At 47.7% G+C, this 25,558-nt stretch overlaps 3 protein-coding genes across 3 annotated transcripts; all 3 read left to right on the top strand.

Annotated features, from left to right (window-relative positions):
• The first annotated feature begins 6,102 nt into the window (after window positions 1–6,102).
• On the top strand, window positions 6,103–10,431 carry LOC124293414. The gene is made up of 2 exons (XM_046734263.1): window positions 6,103–6,130; window positions 6,230–10,431. The coding sequence occupies exon 2, from the start codon at window positions 6,238–6,240 to the stop codon at window positions 10,429–10,431; it is 4,194 nt and encodes a 1,397-aa protein (XP_046590219.1). The 5' UTR covers window positions 6,103–6,130; window positions 6,230–6,237.
• On the top strand, window positions 9,859–12,855 carry LOC124293501. Its single transcript, XM_046734500.1, has 2 exons — window positions 9,859–10,683; window positions 11,037–12,855. Exons 1-2 carry the CDS (start codon window positions 10,659–10,661, stop codon window positions 11,759–11,761), a joined length of 750 nt encoding a protein of 249 aa, XP_046590456.1. The 5' UTR covers window positions 9,859–10,658; the 3' UTR covers window positions 11,762–12,855.
• A 2,373-nt stretch (window positions 12,856–15,228) lies between these two features.
• Window positions 15,229–16,566, top strand: LOC124293413 (uncharacterized protein F54H12.2-like). Its single transcript, XM_046734260.1, has one exon. The coding sequence runs from the start codon at window positions 15,229–15,231 to the stop codon at window positions 16,564–16,566; it is 1,338 nt and encodes a 445-aa protein (XP_046590216.1).
• The last annotated feature ends 8,992 nt before the right edge of the window (window positions 16,567–25,558 follow it).

The following is a 25,558-nucleotide window of genomic DNA, read 5'->3' as shown; positions in this document are numbered from 1 at the left end:
TTTGATACAGGCGTTGGGAATATCGTCAACATCATCGTGTCATATGATATGGGTTGGAGCAAACGCGGCAACGGACGGAGCTACAATAGCTTAAATGGTTATGGTACCATAACCGGATTCCTAAGTGGCAAAGTTTTAGATTTTGCAGCGCGTAATAGGAAATGCAGACGTTGCACCGCTGGTCATGATAAATCCGACCATGATTGCCGACAAAACTTTTCTGGTAGTGCTAAGGCGATGGAGCCTGATGTAGGAGCAACTCTGGTCAATGACAGTACGATCCTCAAAGAAACTGGATTAAACGTCAAAGTGCTTATCGGTGACGAAGACAGTTCAACAATCGCTGCAGTACGACAAAACAATCCTCAGTCAGTTCATAAATTAACAGATGCAAATCATCTGAGGAAAAATTTTATAAGCGCATTATACGATTTGAGAAAAAATTTCAAAGAAATGAGGGATAAGGAAGTTATCCCCAGTAGTATAGGGGCACTTTGGGGCGTCACAACAAACCCCCCTCGCACCCCTCTCCGGCGCCAGCCCCTCGCCTAGGAGTGACTTTGGGGCGCCTTCCCCTTCCCCCGCCGCCCCTCGCCAAGGAGTGACTTTGGGACGCCTTCCCCTTCCCCCGCCGCCCCTCGCCTAGGAGTGACTTTGGGACGCCTTCCCCTTCCCCCGCCGCCCCTCGCCACGGAGCGAATTTTGGGACGCCATCCCCTTCCCCCGCCGCCCCTCGCCACGGAGCGAATTTGGGACGCCTTCCCCTTCCCCCGCCGCCCCTCGCCACGGAGCGAATTTTGGGACGCCATCCCCTTCCCCCGCCGCCCCTCGCCACCGAGCGAATTTTGGGACGCCATCCCCTTCCCCCGCCGCCCCTCGCCTAGGAGTGACTTTGGGACGCCATCCCCTTCCCCCGCCGCCCCTCGCCTAGGAGTGACTTTGGGACGCCATCCCCTTCCCCCGCCGCCCCTCGCCACGGAGCGAATTTTGGGGCCCCTTCCCCTTCCCCCGCAGCCCCTCGTCAAGGAGGTATTTTATTCTAGAAGCTTCTCCGGACGACCACCCCTTTCCCGCAACCCCTTACCAAGGAGCGGTTTTTCCGCCTCGAAGTTCCGCGGCTCGTCAGCCCTTCGCCCGGGACCCCCTCGCCGCGTGGTGAATATCGTGTGACGACCCCTTACCCCGGGTACCGTTGACCGCGAATCAGATTCCGGACTCTACGGGATGGTCTCTGGGCCTGTGCACCCTGACCACGGGACGATCTCCTTCCCCTGGTGCCCCTGGCCGTGCGGTCGATTCTGGGGCCACCTACCCATCTGGCCCCGCTACCTCCGTTCACGAAGCGAACTCTGCGACTTGGACGTTTGGGGTTACAGGTCCTCCACCCCGGCTCTCCTTCTTTCTCCATCCCTGCTCTCTCTGTGTCGGGTGCTCGTGTCACTGACCTTACCCAGCCGTCAGTGTTTATCCTAAGGTTTACGTGCGCTTGGAAAATATAGACCTGGTCACTCTCTCTCTTTCTTAATGCAAGACTATAGGCATACTTAGATGTACGAGGATCAGGGTGGGTGGGTGAGGAAACAGAACTCAATGGTGGATTGCATAGAAAAATCAAATCTCATCCTCGCAGGTTTATTCGGTTAACGCAGGTGCAAATACATACATGGTTATTACTATTTGTTTGCTTGTTGTTGGAGCAGGATGTTTTTATTTGTTATAGTTACAGCGCCCCACATCACCACTATACTTATAATAATTATAGCAATCACGAGTATAGACAGTACCACCCATGGATAAGGCTGTTCTTCGGGCACGTACAATGGTTCATCTACAGCATCTGCGTTCGCTTGGCGGGGTGTAGCCGTGTTGATCCGAGTCTCTTCACACGAAAAAATTCTCAGGGTAACACATACGTCTGATATTTCCTCTTGATTAATTTCGAGTTGTACGGTGCCCTTGGTCTTCATTGCGAAATAGCGGACAGGAGGTTATCCCGATGCTTGATGATGGTAGTGTCGAAATAGTTTGTTCAGAGGCTGGCTAAGGCTTTGTCCTCAGTTTCGATGGCCTGCTTGATTTCAGCAGCGAGGTATGATGGAAACAGGCGGGTAATTTCAAGGAGAACAATACTGAGGTAATTCTCGGCAAAGGCAGGATTCGCTGACGACGCGATGTGTTCTAGGACAGCGCCGTATTCCTTCTCCGCTATTTGCCTGATGCGATGAAGACTCGGTTCCTTGAGCTGCGTCAGATTCACTTTCTCGGCTATGTATGCGACGTATGATTTCTTGCACTCGTTTACCGAATGGGCTAAACGCTGAAGCCTTCGTAGCCGTTCGTCGACACACACAAATATAGCTTTAAGTCCGTTGAATGTGGATTTCTGCATTACAATGGTGGGTTGATACACTTTCTGGCGTTTGGCGGGTGACTGAAAGTTCTCATCCTGGGTGGCCGTGTCTGCGCAGTCTGATTCCTTATCTTCTGATTCGGTGACTTCGGATTCCGTAGGTATTTCAAATCTGACGGCTCGCTCACCGTGTGCTGTTGACAATTCGACGTTGCAGCCACCAAGCTCAATCCGATTAAAATACCATTGGGCATCGGTGTATCCTTCTATGTCAAGGTATTCGGAGATATTGTCCAACTCATCTGCGAGTCGCGACCAGGCCGCTGGTGTCAGACGCACGCCTCCGGAGGAGTTGTTGACGAGTTTGATGACCGGTTCAAACTGATCGTCGAGCCGTAGACCGAGACCGATGACTATTTTCTTCGTAAAAGAATTATTTAGACTATACGTTGTCGACAACAGCAGATTTTTCTCAGTCTTTTTCAAAGCCTTCGTAAATGTTTTATACATTTTATTCACGTTGCCCATTGGTGCAGAAGATTTGGATGTAGCCATAGTTCACGTGAGGATTCTTCCGTAGTTGTCGCAAGACTGACGCTCTTTTGTATCTCACTTGAATATAGAGGGTGTAACCCCCACTCTACAAAATGGCGTTTGCAGCGTGACTAAAAAGAATTAACGAAATTCTAATGCCTCGTATGATTCAGGCGTTCCTTACCAGACTATATCAAGCTTACGCCGTTGATTATATTTCGTTTCCACGATGGGAGTAAGACAAATGTAAATATGTCGCCAGAAAACCCAACGATCTCGATAGGCCTGTATCAAACTTGCATTAGGTTTAGAGCTCGAATTCGGAGCTATGGTCGGTGCAAACAGTTGCAGTCTATCGAGGTATGTATACGTAGACATTGCAAGAGAAGAAAATAATGGGAAGGGTTACGGGTGTAGACAGCATGGTTCATGTTATACACGTAATGTTTGGGACTTGTGACGGTTCGTAGGCTGGCCCGCGCTTTTCCGACGTACAGCCTTAGGGTATGTTGTTTGTTATGGCTTAGTGGTCGACGAGGAAATACAAAGGGCCTCACCGGGTGTATCATTTCGTTGTCGCAAGATGAGTCTACAATCTCCGTAGGTCTGCATTAGGTTTACATCTCGTTTCCGTTTCTGAGGCTGGTGCAAACAGTTGCAGTCTATCGAGAGACGTATACGTAATCATTGTAACAGAAGAAAGATGATGGGAAGAGCTGTGGGTGTATACAGCATGGTCCGTGTTATACTTGCAATGTTTGGGCCTTGCGTCGGACGGTAGGCTGGTCCCCGCTTTTCCAACGTACAGCCTTAGGATATGTTGTTTGTTATGCCTTAGTGGTCGTCGCGGGAATACGAAGGGGCCTCACCGGGTGTATCATTTCGTATTCGCAAGATGAGTCTACAAGCTCCGTAGGTCTGCATTAGGTTTATATCTAGTTTCCGTTCCCTAGGCTGGCGCAAACAGTTGCAGTCTATCGAGGGACGTATACGTAATCATTGTAACAGAAGAAAGATGATGGGAAGAGCTGTGGGTGTATACAGCATGGACCGTGTTATACTTGCAATGTTTGGGCCTTGCGTCGGACGGTAGGCTGGTCCCTGCTTTTCCAACGTACACTCTTACGGTATGTTGATTGTTATGCCTCAGTGGACGAAGGAATACAAAAGGGGGTCTCATCGGCTGTATCATTTTGATGTCTCAAGATGAGTCTACAATCTCCATAGGTCCAGTATGCATTAGGTTTATAACTCGTTTCCTATTCTGAGGGTGGTACAAACAGTTGCAGTTTATCGATGGCGGTATACATAGACGTCGCATGAGAAGAGTATTAACATTATTCTCAAATACACTTGTTTCTAACCGTTACCAACCGTCGAATCAGCTCCACGATTTGAGGTAGGAATTGCGAGTGAATCCATCGGATCGTTTTCTATTTTATCTTTAAATTTCATATGTCTCGACGAATACCCGTTCTCCCGTTAATCAAAGTAGACTTTAGGGCATGCAAGTTTTTCAACAGGATAAATGACGTCAGCTGTACAACTTTGTTTAATTATGAGAAAACCATGATTATCGCTGTCAATAGATTTGTTTTGCCATATGTAGCAGGCAGCCTCCGCGTTGGGTCCGGATGGCTTTGGTTTATTTTCACCCTGGCTGCGGGTGTCTCACCGCGAACCGCCGCGGAAGGTTTACGCTAGCGGACCATAGTAAAATTTCGTATACTTAGCTCAAGAAGCGGCGTGGTAACGTATTGTAATAGCATTTGGCCTAAACAAAACCCAACCTGTTGAACTTATAAATGGTTGTGGGCCCGGAGATCTTCTCAGTTAGAAAATCGCAGTGTTGGCGAAAACAACGATTCTGTTTCAATTATTGCCATATTTTTAAAATAATGCAATCAATTAACGATCTCCGTTACGCGGTGGTGAAGGCAGCTAGCCAGGCTAGGAGGGCTAACGCGAGTCTTGTGCGGGTGTGCCCTGTTTTCCGTCGGGAGCTGTTGTTCCGCATGTCACATGCGGAATTGCTTCGGCATTTGCGAGAGCTTCTGGCGGTCTGCGGGGCACGGGCCCTGGCGCACCTCCACAGCACCGGTGCGTTGCGGGGTTACGAGTGCCTCAGTGTAGCCGCGAGTGTAATTCGTCAGCGGGGTGCCACCCGCTTCGCCGTTGTTCGGGCGCTGATGGCTGAGTACAACGAGCGAAACGGTAAGTTGTTATTTGTGTTGTGTGCAGTGTACGTTTGTGTGGAGTTTGAATTACCGGATCTTCAGAGTGGGGTAAAAAGATAAAAGAAAATATGTAATATGGAAAAATTTAGATCAAGTTTTCCAACCGTTAGAATTCCGCGCGATGCTGGAGGACTCCGCGGAGAATGAGGCGGCTCTTTGCGATATCGTCGTCGACGTCGCCGATGAGACGATTGCGTCGCAAGGAGTAGCGCTGGGGAGGCCCACCGAGGAGCCGGTTTCTACCGCTCGTGACGGTAAGTCCGGATGATTGTCCGTACGCTGTGACGTAGCAGGGAGTTGTCGCGTATAAATACGTTGTGCGCGAGTGGTATATCAAAATTTCCTTGTGTTAGAATTCATGATGGATACCAGCGAGAACGAGGCAGCTCTTCTCGAGGGCTGTGTTGCCTGCGAGGAGTTGGCGATTGCGGGAGAGACAGGGGTGAATGAGACGATGGTGAACGATAGGACCGCCGAGGAGCCGATTTCTGTCGGAGCTCGTGATGGTAAGTCCAGATGATTTGTCTGTACGATATGCCGTATATCATGGAGTACCCGTGCGTAAATACGTTGTGCGTGGGCGGTGTTCCAAGAGTTCTAGAATTCTTCTTTCACGCGTGTACTGAAGGTTATTGTGTCCGTTGCAGAAATCGATTCATCACAGGCGTCGACCTTAGTCTTGTCACGTCCAGGTCCGTCAGGAGTGTTGGAAATTCAAGGTATATAGAAAAAGTTTGAAAACAAAAAATGCAGACTAGGTATTTTGATATGAACTCACGAGCAATTTCTTCTCTGGTGGGGGCGGGTAATTAGATCCGGTCGATGCTCATGAGCCGGTGGTAGCAGAAGAAGAAGGAGACAATTATTCCATATCCCCAATGGATGAGGCGATAATATTCTCGTGGCCGCAGACACCCGAGAGTGGAATATTCACTCAGATGAGTTATACTCCGCCGGCGATGGACGAGGATATTTTTTAGGGGACCTAATCACGCGGGTACTCTAGGGTGTGCGTTTCTAGTAAAACCGCGAAATTCAACTATACTTGCGGATTGACGACGCTTTACCATGAGGGTTTAGTCTTATTTTTGTTTTATATGTACAACAGGGGGTCTTATGCAAACTGTTGGTCCGTTTCGCGTGAACGAGGGCGCCAGTACCTCGGGCATACAGATCGGCGGGGGTAGGGCCCGGAGGGCTCCGAATTACGATTCTGACGTGACATTAGAGTCAGACGATGACGAGACACAGACAGCTTCCGACGTGGCGATTGAATTCGACGACGATGCTGACGACGACGAGACAGAGGGTGCATACTCTGGAAACATGGGGAGAGAATCGGGGCTGGAGAGTGAAGCCGCGAGCGAGAAGGAGTCAAGTCAGGCACCCGATGACGGGGCTGATTCACTGGGTAACCGTTTCACGGTTATCGGTGAATCAACGAAATTCATTCGTAAATTCGCGGTCACAGGGCGTGAGTTGCGAATGAAGATCGCGGCCCCTGAATCGGGTGTTAATCTAGTGGAGTGGCTGGAGGACGCGTTCAGAGACCTGCATGCTTATGCCGTAGCAACGTGTCGGAGTAGCGACTACATAGGTTTCACGTTTAGCGCGGAGAGTTTTAATCATGGTCCTGCGTGGTTATCGTTCCGGCCGGTGAGGGATTCGCGGTACAGTGACCTCTGGAAGTTAGTTTTCAGCGTAGCCCAGAGCGCATCAGAGTTTGGCGTCGACAGCGTCTTCACCGTGACGGTACACAGTGTTGGAGTACCGGAGGGTCGCGGAAAGCCGAAGCCGATCACGCACGCGGGGGTACTCAAAAAATCTGTCGTGCAGATTGTCAACAGTGACGGGTTGTGTTTACCTCGTGCCCTCGTTGTAGCCAAGGCTCACGCCGAGAGAGGCCCGAACCGCAGTGGCGCTCTGCACGAGCATTACGAGATGGTGAGATTCGCTAGGTCCAGTTTCCAGCGTGCAGAAGCGCGTAATCTTGTTGCGAACGCCGGTGTCGAGATTCCGCCAACGGGGTGCACAGTGCATGAAATCGCACAGTTCCAGAACTATCTGGCACGCGAGGGATTCCTCATCACAGTGTACGAGTTGGGGAGGCTAGGTACCGGCGAAGCGGCATTTTACGACGGTACTGCCGTGGTGAGAGCAAACGGAACAGGCGATGTCAGGCACCGGTTGAATCTGCTGTATTATCCCGAAGAACAGCATTATTGCCCAATTGTAAATTTAACCGCGGCGGCAGCAGGGGCCTTTTTCTGTCAACCCTGCAATAGGAAATTTAACAACGGGTACGAACACCGATGTTCCGTAAAGTGCCCACAGTGCCTCGCATCGCCACCGTGCAACAGCCAGTCTCGCGAAATCGAGTGTCCCGATTGTAGACGCGTGTTCCGCGGTAACGGTTGTCTGGAGTACCACCGCAGGATCGGCTCCTTCAGTCCGCGTCGTTCCGTTTGTGCAACGCTGCGTATATGCCGGAATTGCGAGCGATTCGTAAATCTTTCGCGGAGGGCACACATTTGTGAAACTCGTTTTTGCGTCACTTGCCGCTGCAACAGACCGTACAATCACTACTGCTTCATGACGCCGCTGAAAGACGCGACAAGACCGAAACGTTACATCTTCATTTTTTATGATTTCGAAACGCAGCAATGCGAGACGGTAGACGGTGACGCGACGACAAACATACATGTGCCGAACTTGTGCGTAGCGCAACAAGTGTGTACGCAATGTATCCACGATCCCGATATATCGAACGGCTGTTCCGCTTGCGGGCTCGTGCGTGAGTTCGTTTTCAGGAGGGAACCGGTGAAGGAGTTGGTAGACTTTGCTACTCGGCCCGTTCAGGACTTTGCCCGCATCGTATGCATTGCGCACAATGCAAAAGGTTTTGACGCGCAATTCATACTGCGGCATATGGTTGAGCGGGATGGAAACCCGCCGCAGGTCATCCTAAGCGGCAGTAAGATCATCATGCTCGAAACGGGTCACACCCGATTTCTGGATTCCTTAGCATATATGCCTATGGCATTATCGGCGCTACCGAAGGCTTTTGGACTACCGACTACTTCCGTGAAAGGTGTATTTCCCCACCTTTTCAATACCCCTGAAAACGTGGGTTACGTGGGACCGCTCCCCGCAGCGAAGTTTTACTCTCCGGATACCATGAGTAGCGATGCGCGAGCAGAGTTTTACTCATGGTACAACGAGGCTGTAGCGAACGACCATCTGTTCGACTTTGACGCGGAATTGTTGTCGTACTGTCGGTCGGACGTGGATATTCTGCGACGTGCGTGCGTAGCATTCAGGGACATATTTCTGGAGTGCGGCAGAGTGTGTCCCTTTACCGAGAGCACGACAATTGCCTCGGCTTGTTCGGTGCTGTTCCGTAAAAATTTTTTACAACCGGAGCGAATAGGTATCCTGCCACCGGGCGGCTATCGTCTTGCCGATGCCCAGTCTCATAAGGCTCTGGAGTGGTTGGTCGTGAAAGAGCGCGAGCTGGGTATTGACATCAGGCATGCCGGAAACGGACGTGAGTTTCGGATTCCGGAGACGGGTCGCAAGGTGGACGGATACCATGTCGCGGGCGACGGTACGCGACACGTCTACGAGTTTCACGGTTGTTTCTGGCACGGCTGTCGTAAATGTTTACGAATCAACCGCGATAGGCGTAGCGTCAACGGCGAGACGTTGGATAGGCGTTACGAGGAAACTCGTGCAAAGATCAACCGTATGCGCGAATTGGGTTACCGCGTGACGGAACAGTGGGAATGCGAGTTTGATCGGAGCTTGAGGGAGAACGAGGAGATGAGGGAGTACGTGGCAACACACCCGCTGATCGCTGGCACTGCCACGAGCGAAGCACTCAATCCGCGTGATGCGTTCTACGGCGGTCGAACGGGGAACGCTTCCCGATACTACGAGGTGAAAACAGATGCAACGGGCAACGCGTACGAGGAAATACGATACGTCGATGTTTGCTCGTTGTATCCGTTCATCTGTAAGAATGGAAGGTTCCCTGTTGGCCACCCGACGGTCTACGTTGGAGAGGAGTGTAAGCTCTTGACAGGGTCGAGCGGTTGCGACATCACGCGAGTTGAGGGGCTCATCAAGTGCCGAGTTTTACCGCCTCGCAATCTTTATCACCCTGTTTTGCCGGTGCGCATGCATGACAAACTCATGTTTGCCTTGTGCCGCTCATGTTGTCAGAGTTTGAACCAGGACGAGTGTAGACATGATGACGAGGCTGCGCGAGAATTCGAGGGCACGTGGGTGTCGATCGAATTAAAAAAAGCCGTGGAAATGGGATACAAGATCAGGAGCATAAGCGAGATCTGGTCGTATACGGTGACATCGTTTGACCCGACTACTCGTCAAGGTGGGCATTTCGCCGGCTATATCGACACCTTCCTCAAGATTAAGCAAGAGGCAAGCGGCTGGCCTGCTGAATGCGAGGACGAGTCGGCTCGAATGCGCTACCTTGATGAGTATGAGCGGGTCGAGGGTATACGGCTAGATCGCGACCGTATTGCTAAGAATCCCGGCATGCGATCAGTTTCCAAATTATGCTTAAATTCGTTTTGGGGCAAGTTCGGGCAACGCGAGAATCTGGTAAAAACAGAGGTCATAAAGACGCGTCAGCAGCTGCTCGAGCTTTTGACCAACCCTGAAGTCGAGGTGTCCGGTTTGCTGCCCGTGAACGACGAAGTGTTGTACGTGCGTTGGTCGCACGCGCAACACAGCGTTGAACCGTCAGCGCTGGCAAACGTCGTGATTGCCTCGTACACCACTGCCCAGGCTCGGCTGAAGCTCTTCTCGTTCCTTGAGAAGCTCGATCGGCGCGTGCTCTATTACGACACCGATTCAGTAATTTATACCCGAAACCTCCGAAGGCCAAACGAGTATGAACCTCCCACGGGTAACTTTCTTGGCGACCTGACGGACGAGTTGGTGTCTTACGGCCGTGGGAGTTTTATACGCGCTTTCGTCTCGGGAGGGCCAAAATTCTATGCTTTTATCATTAAACGTCCGAATGGTGAAGAGGTGGAAATTTGCAAGGTGAAAGGCATATCACTGAATCACGCAACGAGCTCGAAAATCAACTTCGAGGCCATCAAGCGGATGGTGGTAGAAGCCGCTGCACCCATTCCCTTGGAGTATCGCGCCATTCGCCGAACGGAACTGCACGCAGTCGTGACGCGCTCCGAGCACAAAACGTGTAAACCGGTGTACGTGAAAAGGCGTTGTTGCATCACGAGTTTCGATACGCTGCCCTACGGTTATCGCACTGGATGATGACGAAGATCCCAGACTCCGAGCAGTTGCACACCACAGCTTCCGTCTTCTCACCCTGCGGTAGTACAGACACCCGGACGGCAAGCCACGCGCGCGTTTGAGCGACAGATAGATAGACAGACAAACAAATAGACGGACAGACAGAGGACACCGAAGGGATTCTTACCCCAACCGCCTGTTATTCCAACCGGCGAGACGCCAGGCCAACCCATCAGATACTCTCTTGTATGTGTCCCGCCAAACTGTATAAAGGTTAGTACCACGCTTAAACCCTACGCATGAAAAATTGTGAAAAAATCTCGCATTGCTCGTAAAAATTCATCTCGTAAACCGCGGCGGGGCGCGCTGTTTTCAAGCTGATATCACTGCGCGCACGCGTACGAATAAGCTCATGGCGTACGCGCCTCACGCACAATCAGCTCGACCGCGACCGCGCCGATGAGCTCGTACCTGCGCGGTTACGCTTCCGCGTGCGCTTGAATAAGCTCATGGTCAGCGCACGAAGGGAGTGCCGCCGCCGCCGCCGCCGCCGCCGCCGCCGCCGCCGCCGCGAGCAAGCTAGCGTAGTAAAAGAACGTGTTTTCAATTGTTTCAATTTTTTATAGATCCCGCATTATCCATGGATTCTTCTTCTTCTTCTTCTTCTTCTTGTTCGATGACGGACACACGTTGGAAACATCCGTTTTCGGCCATTGTAGCCGGGCCATCAGGGTGCGGTAAATCAAATTTCGTCAAGAACTTTCTGCGTCATGGAACGTCAATGTGCGACACAAGATTTAGTCGTGTGATATGGTACTTTGACGAATGGCAGCCGTTGTACGACGGGGACAAGAGTATAGAGTACCGCGAGGGGTTACCGCAACACGCCGATTACGAGGGTGACAAAAAACCGAAACTTTTGGTAATCGACGATCTGATGCGAGAGGCTTCAAACAATGTCGTCGTTGATCTTTTTACCAAGGTCTGTCATCATAAGAACCTCAGCGTTTTCTACATAACACAAAATCTCTTTCACAAGGGCAACGGTCAACGAGATATTTCCCTCAACGCAAACTACATAGTCTTCTTCAAAAATCCACGGGATCGTGCCCAAATTCAACATCTTGCCAGACAGGTGTATCCCGAAGATCCGAGGTTTCTTCAAGAGGCCTATCACGACGCTACCGCAGCGCCACACGGATATCTGCTTTTCGACCTGAAGCAATCCACTCCGGAGAATTGCCGTTTCCGATCAAACATCTTCCCTTCGGACGATAATCACTATGTCTACGTTCCGCGAAAGGATATAAAGGTCACCAATGCGCACCGGGTTCCAGTCGTTCAGCTGTGATGCCTCGAATACGCCGTACCGCGTCCGGTCGCAGAGCTCGTGCCGATTTCACCAAAGCAAACGCAGTAGCGCTGCACGCTCTGCAGAAATTGAACCCGTCGCAGAGATCGGCATTGCTACGCACGGCCGACAATTCGCTGGTAAAGACCATTTGTGAGTGTGCATTGAACACCTTGGAGGGTAACGTAGCACTGTCCAGAATTCAGAAAAATCGTCTGGCACGTCATAAACAGACATTACGGCGGTTGGCCAGCAACCGGGGTACCTGGAAGTCCAAAAAACGTTTTCTTGTTCAACGTGGGAACGGATTTCTCACCCTCTTGCTCGCTCCGTTACTCGGGACTTTAGCCTCCAGCCTCTTCTCCAAGTAGCAAAATGGAACGTACAAAGAAGATGGTTTTAATTCCTATGGAGAGTATGGAGAGATTTCAACAACGCGTCAGCGAGGGTATAGCCACTACGCTTTCACCTGGAAATACAACTACCACACACACCGATCCCGTTTCAAGACTCGACAACGAGATGAAGGACATCTTGAACAAACCGTCGAAAGACGACGCAGAAAAATGGAAACTCTATCAGCAGGTACTTCAACGATATTTGTTTTTTGCAAACGACGCACGCAAACCCATGAAATTAGACGTTCTCGAGGAAAAGGAGAAGGAGGAAGAGGAGGAGGAGGAAGAAGAAGACGGAAACACAGCCGAAGAATCAATGATATCTCCCACCGTAGCTCCGAGTCCTGGCAACGTTCAAGCGCGCGCAAAGAAAGTCGCGTCAGCGGTACCAAAGAAGTATCGTGCAAAGGCCGAAATGCTGATGCGCGAACTCGGCAGCGTACCGGAACGATTTTCTTGGGATGCCGCAGGAACCGTCTCGTTAGACGGCGTTACAGTTCCCGGCGCAAACATCGTCGACCTGGTCAATCACGCCATGCGATCTAGGAAGACTTTTACTCCTACAGGGGCTGGTCAGTTTGCACGGTTTCTTCAGACGATCAACGTACCCCGAGAATACGTGGGGAACGATACGCTTTGGAAAGACATACGCACATTCGACACTCCGGGTCTACCGACGGTAACATCGCAACAACTATCGACACACGTCAGTAGTTCCCCGACGAAGCGACGAAGTTCCGCAAACGTTACACCCGTAACCAGCCGTTCTCACGACGCAGGATACGCTCTACGCAAACGCGCCACCGGAGCAAAATCCGGTTGGAAAACACTTCGGCTGAAGAAAAATGACGACTCTTCTTGAAGAAACGTATTACAATCCCTCGCATACTGCCGGTTACGCGGGAGCACGAATTCTGGAAGATGTTGCACGCGAAAACAACTCTCGCGATTCGGTGAGAAAATGGCTGGCAGCTCAGGATGCCTACACCTTACACAAGCCCGTGCACAGGAAATTTCCGAGAGCAAGGTACAACGTTTCCAACATAGACGACGTATGGGAAGCTGACCTGGCTGACCTGAGTTCCATGAAGAGCCGCAACAACGGTTTTCGCTATCTCCTGGTGGTCATCGATGTATTGAGCAAGTACGCATGGGTGGTCCCGCTGAAACGAAAGACAGCCGCAACCGTTGCTGAAGGTTTCGAGCAAGTGTTACACACTACGCCGCGCAGACCCGACCTACTGCAAACGGACAAAGGTAAAGAATTTGTCGGGAGTGCTTTTCAGAAGATACTTCGCGACAATGAAATACGATATCGTGTTACTCGTAATCCCGATGTGAAAGCAGCTATCGTGGAGCGATTCAATCGTACACTCAAAGAACGCCTGTGGCGTTACTTCACGCATAAAAAGACGCAACGCTACGTCGATGTTTTGCCACAAATCGTGCAAGCCTACAACAATACAGTTCACTCGAGCATCGGCATGGCGCCGTCGGAAGTGACGCTTCGCAATGCTGCTACAGCACGTGCCCACATGGAAAAGCGTTATCCTCCGCGTCCAAATGGCAAACCGAGATTCCATAAGAATGATTTTGTACGAATTAGTAAAACCAAGGGAACATTTGAAAAAGGCTACGCGGCAAACTGGAGCGAAGAATTATTCAAGATCCGACGAGTGCTTGCACGTTCACCGATAGTCTACGTCTTGGAAGATCTCAACGGCGAAGTAATCGACGGCTTGTTCTACGACCCTGAACTTCAGCGCGTGGAGGGGGAAACACGGGGATGATAAAATAGCGTGTTATTGCAGCATGTCTCGCAGTCGTTGAGTGTTCACCGTTCGTTTCGTGCATCAAAGAAAATGTCCCGGGATCAGTTTTACCTAACTTTACCGAGCAACAGCTCGATGCAGTTTTTTCCGGAGAATCGGACGTGCTGTTACATTACCCAGTTACCGCGTCAGATTCAACTAACGGGAGACTGGGAAGTCGGGCTGGCCGAAATTCATTATCCACTCACGTTTGAACACCCTCGGGGGTATGCGCCAGTGAAAAATGAAACGATACCCTGTGTCACGCATTACAATAGTCCTGGGGAAGGTGCAGTTGAGGTATCAGATTGCAAGCTATCCGAAACCAACAAATCATCAAGGATCCCCGGCTGCCAGATGTTTATTTATTGCGATCTGGTGGAGCCACGTATCGTTGGAGATGTTTACGCCCCGCTGTTACGAGTCATTCAAACATGCGGCAAAGACAATATCTTACAAGGCGAATCAGAGATGAAAACACTATCGCCACTGTACTACGTACCACTGATGCTCACGAACTTTCAAACCATCGAGATCGATATAAGAGATCAATTCGGTAGGCCAGCACCATTCACGAGCGGGACACTGACGGTAACGCTGCATTTTAGACGCGTTCAGTAATTGACTGGAATCACAGGAGTCGCTCAGCACAAGAGAGAGGGAAAACATACCAGGTACGACATGGCTCATTATATACAACATTACGAAAATCAGCTCGGCGGTGGAGGCATTGAGACGGTTTACCGAGGAGCACCGCATCAACGCGGACACGGAATCGGCAGCTTCTTGGGAGGCCTGTTTCGTCGAATACTACCTCTGCTGTCCAGTGGTGCTCGCGCGGTCGGAAGAGAAGCACTGCGTGCAGGGATGAACGTCATGACAGACGTAAGAAACGACACTCCGTTCAAACAGGCAGTCAAGAGTCGTTTCATAGAATCAGGACACAAATTGAAAAGAGCTGCTGAAGAAAAAATTGATAAACTCATGAAGGGCAGCGGTTATAAAAGCCGAGCCGGCGGATTAGCGCGTCAGTCAAACATTGCCCGCGTCAACAGACTTGTCGGCGCGCACCGAGCAGCTGGTACTACGAGAAAAATTAGACGAAGGTCGAAAAAGAAAACATCGGCCAAGATACCCAAGCGTGCCGGAACCGTCAAGAAAACTAAGCGGAAAAAGTGTTGTAAAAAACGGGACCTTACAGACATATTCGGACCCCGGTAAGCCCACGCGCCGCTCGTCTTCAATCTAAACATCAACAATGGCCTTCCTGCACGCGCACTCGGGTGAGTGTATGAAGTCGGAACTGGATTTGTTTTCTCTACCACCAACGCAGACGTCTATTGAGGCTGGTCAATGGGTACACTACAAGCCCGTATCATCTCTAACCGACGATTCCCCGATTGAATTTGTTGTACCTGGAAACGGTGATGAGTACATCGATTTGGCACACACTATGCTTAGCGTACGAGTGAAGCTACAACCGTCTGCTCCTACCCCACCGGCAGGCGAAGGCAACGCGGCTACTCCGCATGCCACTCCGGTAAACAATCTGCTTCACTCGATGTTCAATCAAGTCGATATATTCTTCAATCAAAAACTAGTCTCACCAGCCAACAACTCTTACGCCTATCGAGCATATATAGAGACTCTACTGAATTACGCACCCCCTGCCAAGAAATCCCATCTTTCTTCGGCTCTATGGTACGACAGCGAGGATGGAGTATCGGATGTATACGACGCCGACGCCGTCGGTGCTGACCGAGGTTTCATCGAACGCAAAAGGATCATGAGCAATGCACGTACCGTTGATCTGATTGGACATCTGCACTGTGACGTATTTAATCAAGACAAATTTTTAATCAACGGTGTGGAACTGCGTCTTCGACTTGTGAGATCAAGAGACAGTTTTTGCATCATGGAAGCCGAAAATCGCCACAAGCTGCACATACTGGAAACTTCACTGCTCGTTCGCCGAATGAAGATCAGCCCTGGAATCTTGCTGGCGCACGCACGGACGCTAGCCAAAGGTACGGCAAAATATCCCGTAACCAGAGTCGAGGTGAAGTCTTTCACCATACACGCAGGAGTACAGGCAGAAACACTGGACAATGTCATACTCGGACAACTACCGAAACGAGTGATAATCGGTTTTGTCAGCAATAAAGCCTTCAACGGCGACAGACAGCGCAATCCGTTTAATTTTCAAAACTACTCTTTGAATTTCCTGTCGTTGTACGTCGACGGGGTGCAAGTCCCATCGAAGCCGCTACAGATGAGTTTTGGCAAAGACGAACTCTACGTGGACGCTTATCACACCCTCTTCTCCGGTACGGGGATTCATTTTCTGAACGAAGGAAACGGTATCGGCCGGCAGCAGTTCGCTAAAGGAAATTGTCTATTGGCTTTTGACCTAACCCCCGATCTCTCAGCCAACTGTACATCGCACTGGTCGCTCATCAAACATGGAACTCTCAGGGTCGAAGTGCGGTTCGACGATGCTCTCAAAGAAACTGTGAATTGCCTAGTGTACGCTGAATTTGATAATCTTATTGAAGTTGATGCTGCACGTCAGGTCATTACAGATTTTTCGGGCTAAGAAAAAGAGGGAGATCACGCCCCTCCTATCACGGCCGCTTCTATGATATACCAGGTGGTGATTTCCGTTAGAGAGAACACTGTGACTACACCACGCCAACGTCTTCAAGGGGAGCAACAGACCGGCTGGAGACACCCGATAAACAAAAATTGAGACGGGGATTGTAACACAAGGCTGTATATAAACACCCGTAACTACGGTGCCGAGCCAGTCAGCATTCAAGCTACGTCACTGCAGGTTCGCTCTTCCAGCTCTCTATTCATTCGACTACATTCTTTCAAGTTCAAGTATGGATTACGTGATAGATATTCAAGGATTTCGAAATATCTATGGTAAATTTATACCGAAAGAGGTGGCAGTCGTCACCATCGATCACCGCTACTCGGCGCATTGGTTAATACAACCGCCATATCCCTTCACGGATCTGCCGCTCAAAGAACGTGGCGTGAACAATTACGTAACCTGCTACCATCATGGCATCGAGTGGTTTGAAGGTGATATCTCGCTGGTTCAATTAGACGTTAACCTCCGAGAAATCGCACGTAACGCTCATCGAATCTTTGCCCGTGGACACGATAAATGTAAATATATTGAAAGTAGTACCGCGCGTCAAATATTCAACTTGGAGGACATCGATTGCCCGGCGTTCGACAAACTGGAACGGTCTTCGGTATGGTGCTTCTTCCACGGTGTTAAGAAGGAGGAATTTTTCAAATGTGCGATGAACAACGCACTCAAACTGAAGAAATGGATCAACAACAACGATATTCTAACTAAATACGATTATACAGAAGCATTGTCAGCCAGTAAGCCCAAAATCACCGGAGAGGAGAGTTCGACTAGTAATCAGCCACTGCAGGTACCAAAAAGAAATTTCACGCTACAAGCAGTAATACCAGAGTCAGTCGCTTCACTGAAAATCTCTCCTGATCCGTCTGCGCCTACGTCAGACGGCGAAGTTACCGTTCCCTACGAAATACTTACTACTGCGATTGACTCACATACCTCCTCACAACCTTCTACGAATGGTATGATTATCTCCGATAACGAGGGTGAAGAAGAAGAAGAAGGAGAAGAAGAAGAGGTACAAAATGGACAGTCTACAGATATGGAGCGCGATGCCGGCGATTCCGAACGGGAAGACCGGGGTTTTTGCAGCGGATCAGATACCCCTCATCTGGACACGCCCGACAGCCTTTGTGTCAAACACGGATGATCACACACGCCCCGGTAGCCACTGGGTGGCATTTTTCGTCAGTTCCTCCGGACACGGTACATACTTCGACAGCTTCGGATTACCACCATTCGTCCCTCACCATAAGCGGACTTTACGAAGAAATTGCAGACGATACGACTGGAACGACAGACAGCTTCAAAGCCTCACTTCTGATGTATGTGGACAATTTTGTATTATGTTTATGCACTTTATGGCTGCTGGTTTTTCTCTGCGGGATTTTCTCAATATATTTACTCCTGACCTCGAAAGAAACGATCGTATCGCAGAATTATTCCACAACCGAATAGCCCATGTCACAAAACGCAAAACTAACACCATCAATTCAAATCACATTTATCCTATAAGTTGTCTTCAATGTTGTACCTCTAAGAATTGTAATGTTGCTGATTATAAGGCTGGTAAATAAAAAACCTTGATAACATATCTTGTGTAATTATAAGAACATTGTAATTATCTCTTAGTCGTTATCTGTAATAACCATGTATGTATTTGCACCTGCGTTAACCGAATAAACCTGCGAGGATGAGATTTGATTTTTCTATGCAATCCACCATTGAGTTCTGTTTCCTCACCCACCCACCCTGATCCTCGTACATCTAAGTATGCCTATAGTCTTGCATTAAGAAAGAGAGAGAGTGACCAGGTCTATATTTTCCAAGCGCACGTAAACCTTAGGATAAACACTGACGGCTGGGTAAGGTCAGTGACACGAGCACCCGACACAGAGAGAGAGCAGGGATGGAGAAAGAAGGAGAGACGGGGTGGAGGACCTGTAACCCCAAACGTCCAAGTCGCAGAGTTCGCTTCGTGAACGGAGGTAGCGGGGCCAGATGGGTAGGTGGCCCCAGAATCGACCGCACGGCCAGGGGCACCAGGGGAAGGAGATCGTCCCGTGGTCAGGGTGCACAGGCCCAGAGACCATCCCGTAGAGTCCGGAATCTGATTCGCGGTCAACGGTACCCGGGGTAAGGGGTCGTCACACGATATTCACCACGCGGCGAGGGGGTCCCGGGCGAAGGGCTGACGAGCCGCGGAACTTCGAGGCGGAAAAACCGCTCCTTGGTAAGGGGTTGCGGGAAAGGGGTGGTCGTCCGGAGAAGCTTCTAGAATAAAATACCTCCTTGACGAGGGGCTGCGGGGGAAGGGGAAGGGGCCCCAAAATTCGCTCCGTGGCGAGGGGCGGCGGGGGAAGGGGATGGCGTCCCAAAATTCGCTCGGTGGCGAGGGGCGGCGGGGGAAGGGGAAGGCGTCCCAAATTCGCTCCGTGGCGAGGGGCGGCGGGGGAAGGGGATGGCGTCCCAAAATTCGCTCCGTGGCGAGGGGCGGCGGGGGAAGGGGAAGGCGTCCCAAAGTCACTCCTAGGCGAGGGGCGGCGGGGGAAGGGGAAGGCGTCCCAAAGTCACTCCTAGGCGAGGGGCGGCGGGGGAAGGGGAAGGCGCCCCAAAGTCACTCCTAGGCGAGGGGCTGGCGCCGGAGAGGGGTGCGAGGGGGGTTTGTTGTGACGCCCCAAAGTGCCCCTATACTACTATCCCCCATTTAAAGAAATGTTTCTCTTACGCTTTGGTTCAAAATAAAGGGGACAGCGCCAACTTAACCAAAAGTCTTCGCAATATTCCCGAGCATTTCATCGGTCGCCACGAAAATTGCGGAACGTGGTGCAAAGAGCCGCACAAAATAGTGCTACAAAACGTACAACAGTACGCAAAATTGTCGGAAATATTCGAGAAATATGCGGGCAACGCTGCTAAATTTTCGGTTGTCGCTTCACGTCAGCCAAACGAAAGTTTTAACAACATGATGGCTCACAAAACGCCGGAAAACTGTTGTTATAGTCTGAGCAAAGCAGCGGATTATAGACTAGCCAGTGCCGTGTGCACGAAAAACGAAGGAGAAATGTATATTTTGAACGTCAATTCAAAATATTTGAATCTTTCTCCTGGAAAATACACCAAATCTTTTAGTAAGAAGTTGGACCAGAAGAAAAAAAAGAGAGCGGTAAAGGCAAAATTGGCTTCAAGTAAAGCACGTCGAAATGTACTCGCTCAAAAGACAGAAACTCGTAGAAAATCAATGGAGAAGTCTGAAGGGACACGATACAAGAGAAATTGTGGTATGGATATCGACGTTCAAAATTCTACAAGTATTAATTTAATGTACCACTGAGAAATACTGCTGAAAATTTACTCGATGTTTTTTTATCTAAGAATGACTGCAACATCATCTATTTCGATCTCGAAACATCTGGGTTGTCGAAAAATTCAGAAATTTTACAAATTGCAGCAAAATTTAAGGATCGAAAGTTCAGTGTGTATGTCAATCCATCAAAAGCTATTGATTCTACTGCGTCCAGAATTACAGGACTGAAGTTCATAAAGGGACATCTGTTTTTTAACGGCAAACGAGTCCCGTCGATGTCACCGCGGGATGCTTTAGAATCATTTCAAGAATTTATCGACTTCTCGTCCAAACCTTGCATTTTTGTAGCCAATAATGTTTCGTTCGATTCCGGTCATTTGCTTCGGTATATTATCGAAAATGGAATGATTGCTAATTTTCAAAAGATCGCGGGATTTTCAGACAGCATGGTGATTTTGCGAAAAGTTTTACCTGAAAGAAAAAAAGAAAATAGAATGTTTAAACTGGAGACGTTGGCGCGTAATTTTTTGAAATTAAAAATAACTGACGAATTTCACGAAGCATTATTTGATGCTGAAATATTAGAGCAGTTGTGCCATCTGCTTATCAAGAAGGAAAATTTTTGTTTGCACTGTAAACCATATAAAAACTCAGTGTTGATGAAAATTTGTGCACCATCATTGCAAAATTTGAAAGGCGAAATAATAAAAAAAATAGCAAGCGCTGGGTTCGATTTCGAAATTCTGACAACAGTTTACTCTACAGGCGGAGAAGCTGCAATTCGAGAATGAATGGCCAAAGAAACAACTGCAAAAAAACCACGCGTCACCAAAATGAAAAAAATTATTGATAACATCATAGCGCGCCTGCAAAGCAGGTCTTAACTTAAAACTGTTAAGTATATCGAAAAATATTGAGTTTTCGTCATTTCGTATAAAATCTTCGTTAATACTTTGTTTTTCCATAATAAAAATTTGTGTGTCATTATTTCATTACAATTTCAATAAATCTTTGTCAATCGTTTAGAAACAAACGAACATTCTTTCCCTTATCTTGCCAAAAACAGAAAACTTGGGCTCTATCGATTTAAATTTCGCGAGCATATTGCCCGCTGCCACCTTACATCGTTGCCACATCGTCACAATCACTCTCCTTCACGTACAGTGTCGGGTGCAAATTATAGCTTTCGACAGACGACTAATCCGAAACTAGATGGTCGAACATTTTCATTTTTTGTTTCAAATGATCTTTACATATTTGAGTACATCGTGTTCACTTTTCGAACAAATGGTAAGATCCGTTCTCTAGTTATAATTACTTATGTAACTGAAGTCAGAGTCTCTCACGGGTTAAGTATAGAAAACGTTCCCCAGAAAAATGATTTTTGATAGCGTTTATTTAACAAACTAGATGGTGAATCGGTTTAAAAATTTGAGCATTTCTTTATAACTGTACTTTCTATATATCAAAATTTCAAATGAGTCGTAAGATTTTGAAGAAACCATAGAACTGCCTTAAACAGGTCAAAAAAATTATAAGCCTCGGCTGAAAAGTCAGTTTTGTAATGTAAAAATTCGTCTCTATTGAACATCATTTATAATGGCTAAACTATAGTACTATATTAACTTGACGGTAAAAATTCACATGATACGTTTGTAGAGAATTCAAATGCTCGACAAATTTAGAGAAAAAGAAATCTAATATCTTCCCCATGTTATTTTATATTGGAAAAAAATTGAATTCTCAGAGCGACATTTCGAAATTGGTTGTATAAGAGATATCTTTTAGTGAGGATTCCTTCCGGCTGTATGTGAAAAGTGTTTTACAAGTGAAAGCCGAAGAAAAATTTCTGTGAGTTATACTTACACTTGTATGTTATTTATTGTTAGTTATAAGACTCGGTAACCGAGTTCTCTATTTGAGGTTTTTTTTTTTTATAAGAAAACGTAATATTTCTAAAATCGAATATTTTAATCTCGACCCGAAGTTCACTGACAACGAAGTGAAAAAGAATACGTTATTGCATGCTTGTTCAATATAATTACTGATATAATATTCGGGGAAAAGTTTTTCTCAAATAATTCAAGTGAGAAATTCACTTGCATTTTGATGACTTACTGATAAAATTTTACAATTTAGATTATAGATTTAGTCTGCAAGGATAATTCTATAAAATCAACGAAAATATCCTGATTTGCAATTTCTAATCTGGCCGTTTTTAAAACGATTAATGAAGTGAAATAATAGTATCAGAAGTACAGATTTTAGTATTAGACATTCATTTGTCAATTCAATCATTTACAATGACAACAGAGCGTTACAAATTAAATATGCGAGTTCTTATCATTACATACACACATCATCATATGAGTTACGTTATAATCGGTTCAAAATTATCATCACATTCTAATCAATGCATGATAAATTTCATAGAAATATAACATTACATTTTTTAAACCTATATGTTACACCTATCCTTGTAACAGAAACACTTGGAAGAAATTTAATTTTTTTCTTTTCATATTCGAAATTTTTTTTTTTCCATTCTACTATATCGCTAGTATTATTATCAAATCGTTCACGTTACTTTGACGGCCTTCAAAATTTATTGTCAATCGAAAGAATTACTAGTTGCCGTCAAAGAAAAATGAAAAAACTTTGAAATATGTCTGAGGATTAAGAAATTTACAAAAATGAAGAAACTGAAAAATGCTCAAGAATTAAGATATCGATACAAGCATAAGTCTTAGTCAATAACTGGCGTACCATTTGTCGTAAGATGAGATAAGCTCCTTTGAAAGAGACGCTCAAGTCATGTCAAAAACTTACACAAGTGTCGTGCGCTGCATGTGGCGATCGGATGTGTCCGGTGCGTCATTCAAATTTCCTCCGTTTCCTGATATGTTGTCAGTCTCGTTTTCGGTGCACGTGGTATCTTTGTTATACAAGGATAACCCGTTCAGTAATGAACTCACACAGGGAACGGCTCGCGAACCTTCACAGAATCCTGAATCGACCACCAGTGGATCGTGGAACCTGACCTTCTTGGGACTGGCTTTCCTGTTTCGATCGAAGGTCCTTCCCCAGCCGTCTTGCCCGTCAGCCTGCGGCGAACGGATGCAACTTCCGCCTCGCTTTTGACCATTCTTCTTTCTGTGTTTTGGTACCGATATCCTGATCGCACCGTCTTCTACGGTGCAGGTCGTAAACGTTATCTCTCCGTTTCTGTCCCTCCCTTGCACCACGTAGCTGTAGGATGAACGTTTGGTTCTCGAACCCGACGCCTTGTGGAAGCTACAAGAGGGACGTGGTTTGCTCGAACACAGAGCCTTTGAACAGAAACTGCTGCCCGAACTCTTGGCGGGGATCGAGATGGGCCGATTCTCTATTTCGTCGTCCTCCTTGCATTCCAGTGCCTCCAGCAGCTTCTTCACGAAGTTCGCAGAAGTTGAAGATGAGTAGCTTGACATTGCCTTCTCCGATCACGACATTTCGCGTTCAGTTCCTCGATTATTTCTTCTACGAAACTTCTGGTCGGCGATCGTTGCTCGTGTCTTTGTATAATCTTTTCCATGACAGTCCACTTCCTTGACTACACGAAGAAGCGGTTGTGGTCCTCCGCGTCCAATTCGTCTTCGAGAAAATTGTCCCTCTTGTCTGTCTCTTCGGATTTCATTTCGCTATCGGTCAGGATCTCCTCAATATCACTCAGCCACCTTTCGCCCTGCGTTTTCACCGGGCAATTAAATTTTTTCGGAGTCGATGTGGCTAATGGTAGTATTTGCTTAATGTTTTCGAGGCTCGAAATTTCCGACGACGAGACTTAGTTACAGTCCATGTTATCCTCGGGCGGTTCCTGGTCTTCCGAACTCGACTTCTTCGCCGGAGCGAATTCCTCGACGCAAATTACGCTGTCGGTGCTAACGACCATCTCGTCTTCCTCCAGGTTGTCTAGTTTCTCCGCAGGAACAGGCGGAAGGACCAGGTTCAAGTTCTCTACCTTCCGTGACTGTGACATTTTCGGCATTGTCTTACTCACGTGCATCTTCGAGTAAGCCGTTGACAGTTCCATGATCTCCCCACGCATGTCTAATTCCGAACGTGGAGACAGTCGTGCGGTCCTTGTCATAATCGGCGTCGCACCGGCTGTAAAAACAGAATGATACAATTTTAAATAAGACACCGTTTGTCAGCCGCCAAAAAATTGATTTTTCTAAAGAAACGAGACGTTGAATTCAATTTATTTCCCGAATTTGAGAATCAAGTTTTTCGAAAATCATGAGGTTAAAATTTCTAATTTTTCTTTTACCTTTATTTTTCATACAAAGGTACGTTCGTTGCAAATATTTCAATACCCGGAACATAGATCCTTCAGACGATGAGTATGGAGCATTCAATTGAAGATTTGAACCGCGTATCTAACTGTCGTTTAACTTGGTTCGTTTACACCGCTTTTTTGTAATGGCACATCGATTCTTACCTTCCATTGCCGCCATGTACTTTTTGCCGAGTTCGATCAAATGTGCCTTAGTCGATTGAAAGCTCTTCCTAGTGGATGGGCGGCTCAGGGTCGGTCGTGGGGCAGTCATCCTACCTCTACGCCTATTCTTAAAGCAATCGGGCATCGTCAGCCGCTCGAATGATTTCTTCGCCCTCATTTCGATTTCGCTCGGTCGACGTGGCTTCTGAAAAAAGTAGGAAAAAAACATGGTTATAATCGTGTCATTTATTCGGAAAAAGACGAACACTCGAAAGTTCTCAAAATAACCATTACGTCTATTAGTATCGTTGAAACATCAACGTCTGTGTCAAATTAGCAAAAGAATAAATAAAAAAAGTTCAAAACTTTTCAACTTACGTCTTCTTCGTCGTTTTGGCAAGTTGTGTTGCTGAAACAGCCGGGAACAGACATCGAAGCCATCGTAGTCGATTTTTTTTTTCCTACTCAACAACTAGACGGATCAAACTTTAAATCCAACTGGACTTGAACAGATTCCGTTCGAAACTTTAACTCGGGATACCTTGCAACGTCAAGGGCTAGCTCAGACTCTACGGGTGTTACTACCTCTGCGATTGACTGAGGAATAATGCTCATCGGGTCAAGACGTGCGATATTTATACTCTACGCTAGAAATACCGTTATCACCGCCAGTTTCAGGCTGACCAATCAGGTGCCGCCCTAATGAGCAAAGGGACTACCTGGCCGGCCGAAGGGTGTTTGTGATTCGACGGTCCGCCCGAACCTCTGCTGCACTCGCCTTGCAGCAGACTTTTCGAAAATGTCGGGAGTGGGGCGGTGCGGTATTAGATTTTAACATTTTCCATCTGGGTAAAAAATTAGAAATATCGAAAAATTGGAGGGTCGTAATATCAAATATCCAAAAACGTGAAAGCGTTACTCTTACATTTGAATAATGTAAAAAGTCGAAGGGTGGAATGAGGCGAAGCACAAGATATGGATTTGAATCATGACGATTGTATGTTCCGGTCTTAATCATTCCGAAGACTTTATATTTTGGCATTTCTACATTTTTAAATTCTATGAAATAGATTTTTGCGGTTTAGAAAATTCTATGCTGTGAAGCTTCACCATTTTTATCCTTTAACCGAAAAATTTGC

This window comes from Neodiprion lecontei, chromosome 3 (genome assembly GCF_021901455.1).
Source record: "Neodiprion lecontei isolate iyNeoLeco1 chromosome 3, iyNeoLeco1.1, whole genome shotgun sequence".
In the NCBI taxonomy this organism is placed as follows: Eukaryota; Metazoa; Arthropoda; class Insecta; order Hymenoptera; family Diprionidae; genus Neodiprion; species Neodiprion lecontei.
The sequence above is the reverse complement of the archived record's forward strand: the minus strand, read 5'-3'. Positions and strand labels throughout refer to the sequence as shown.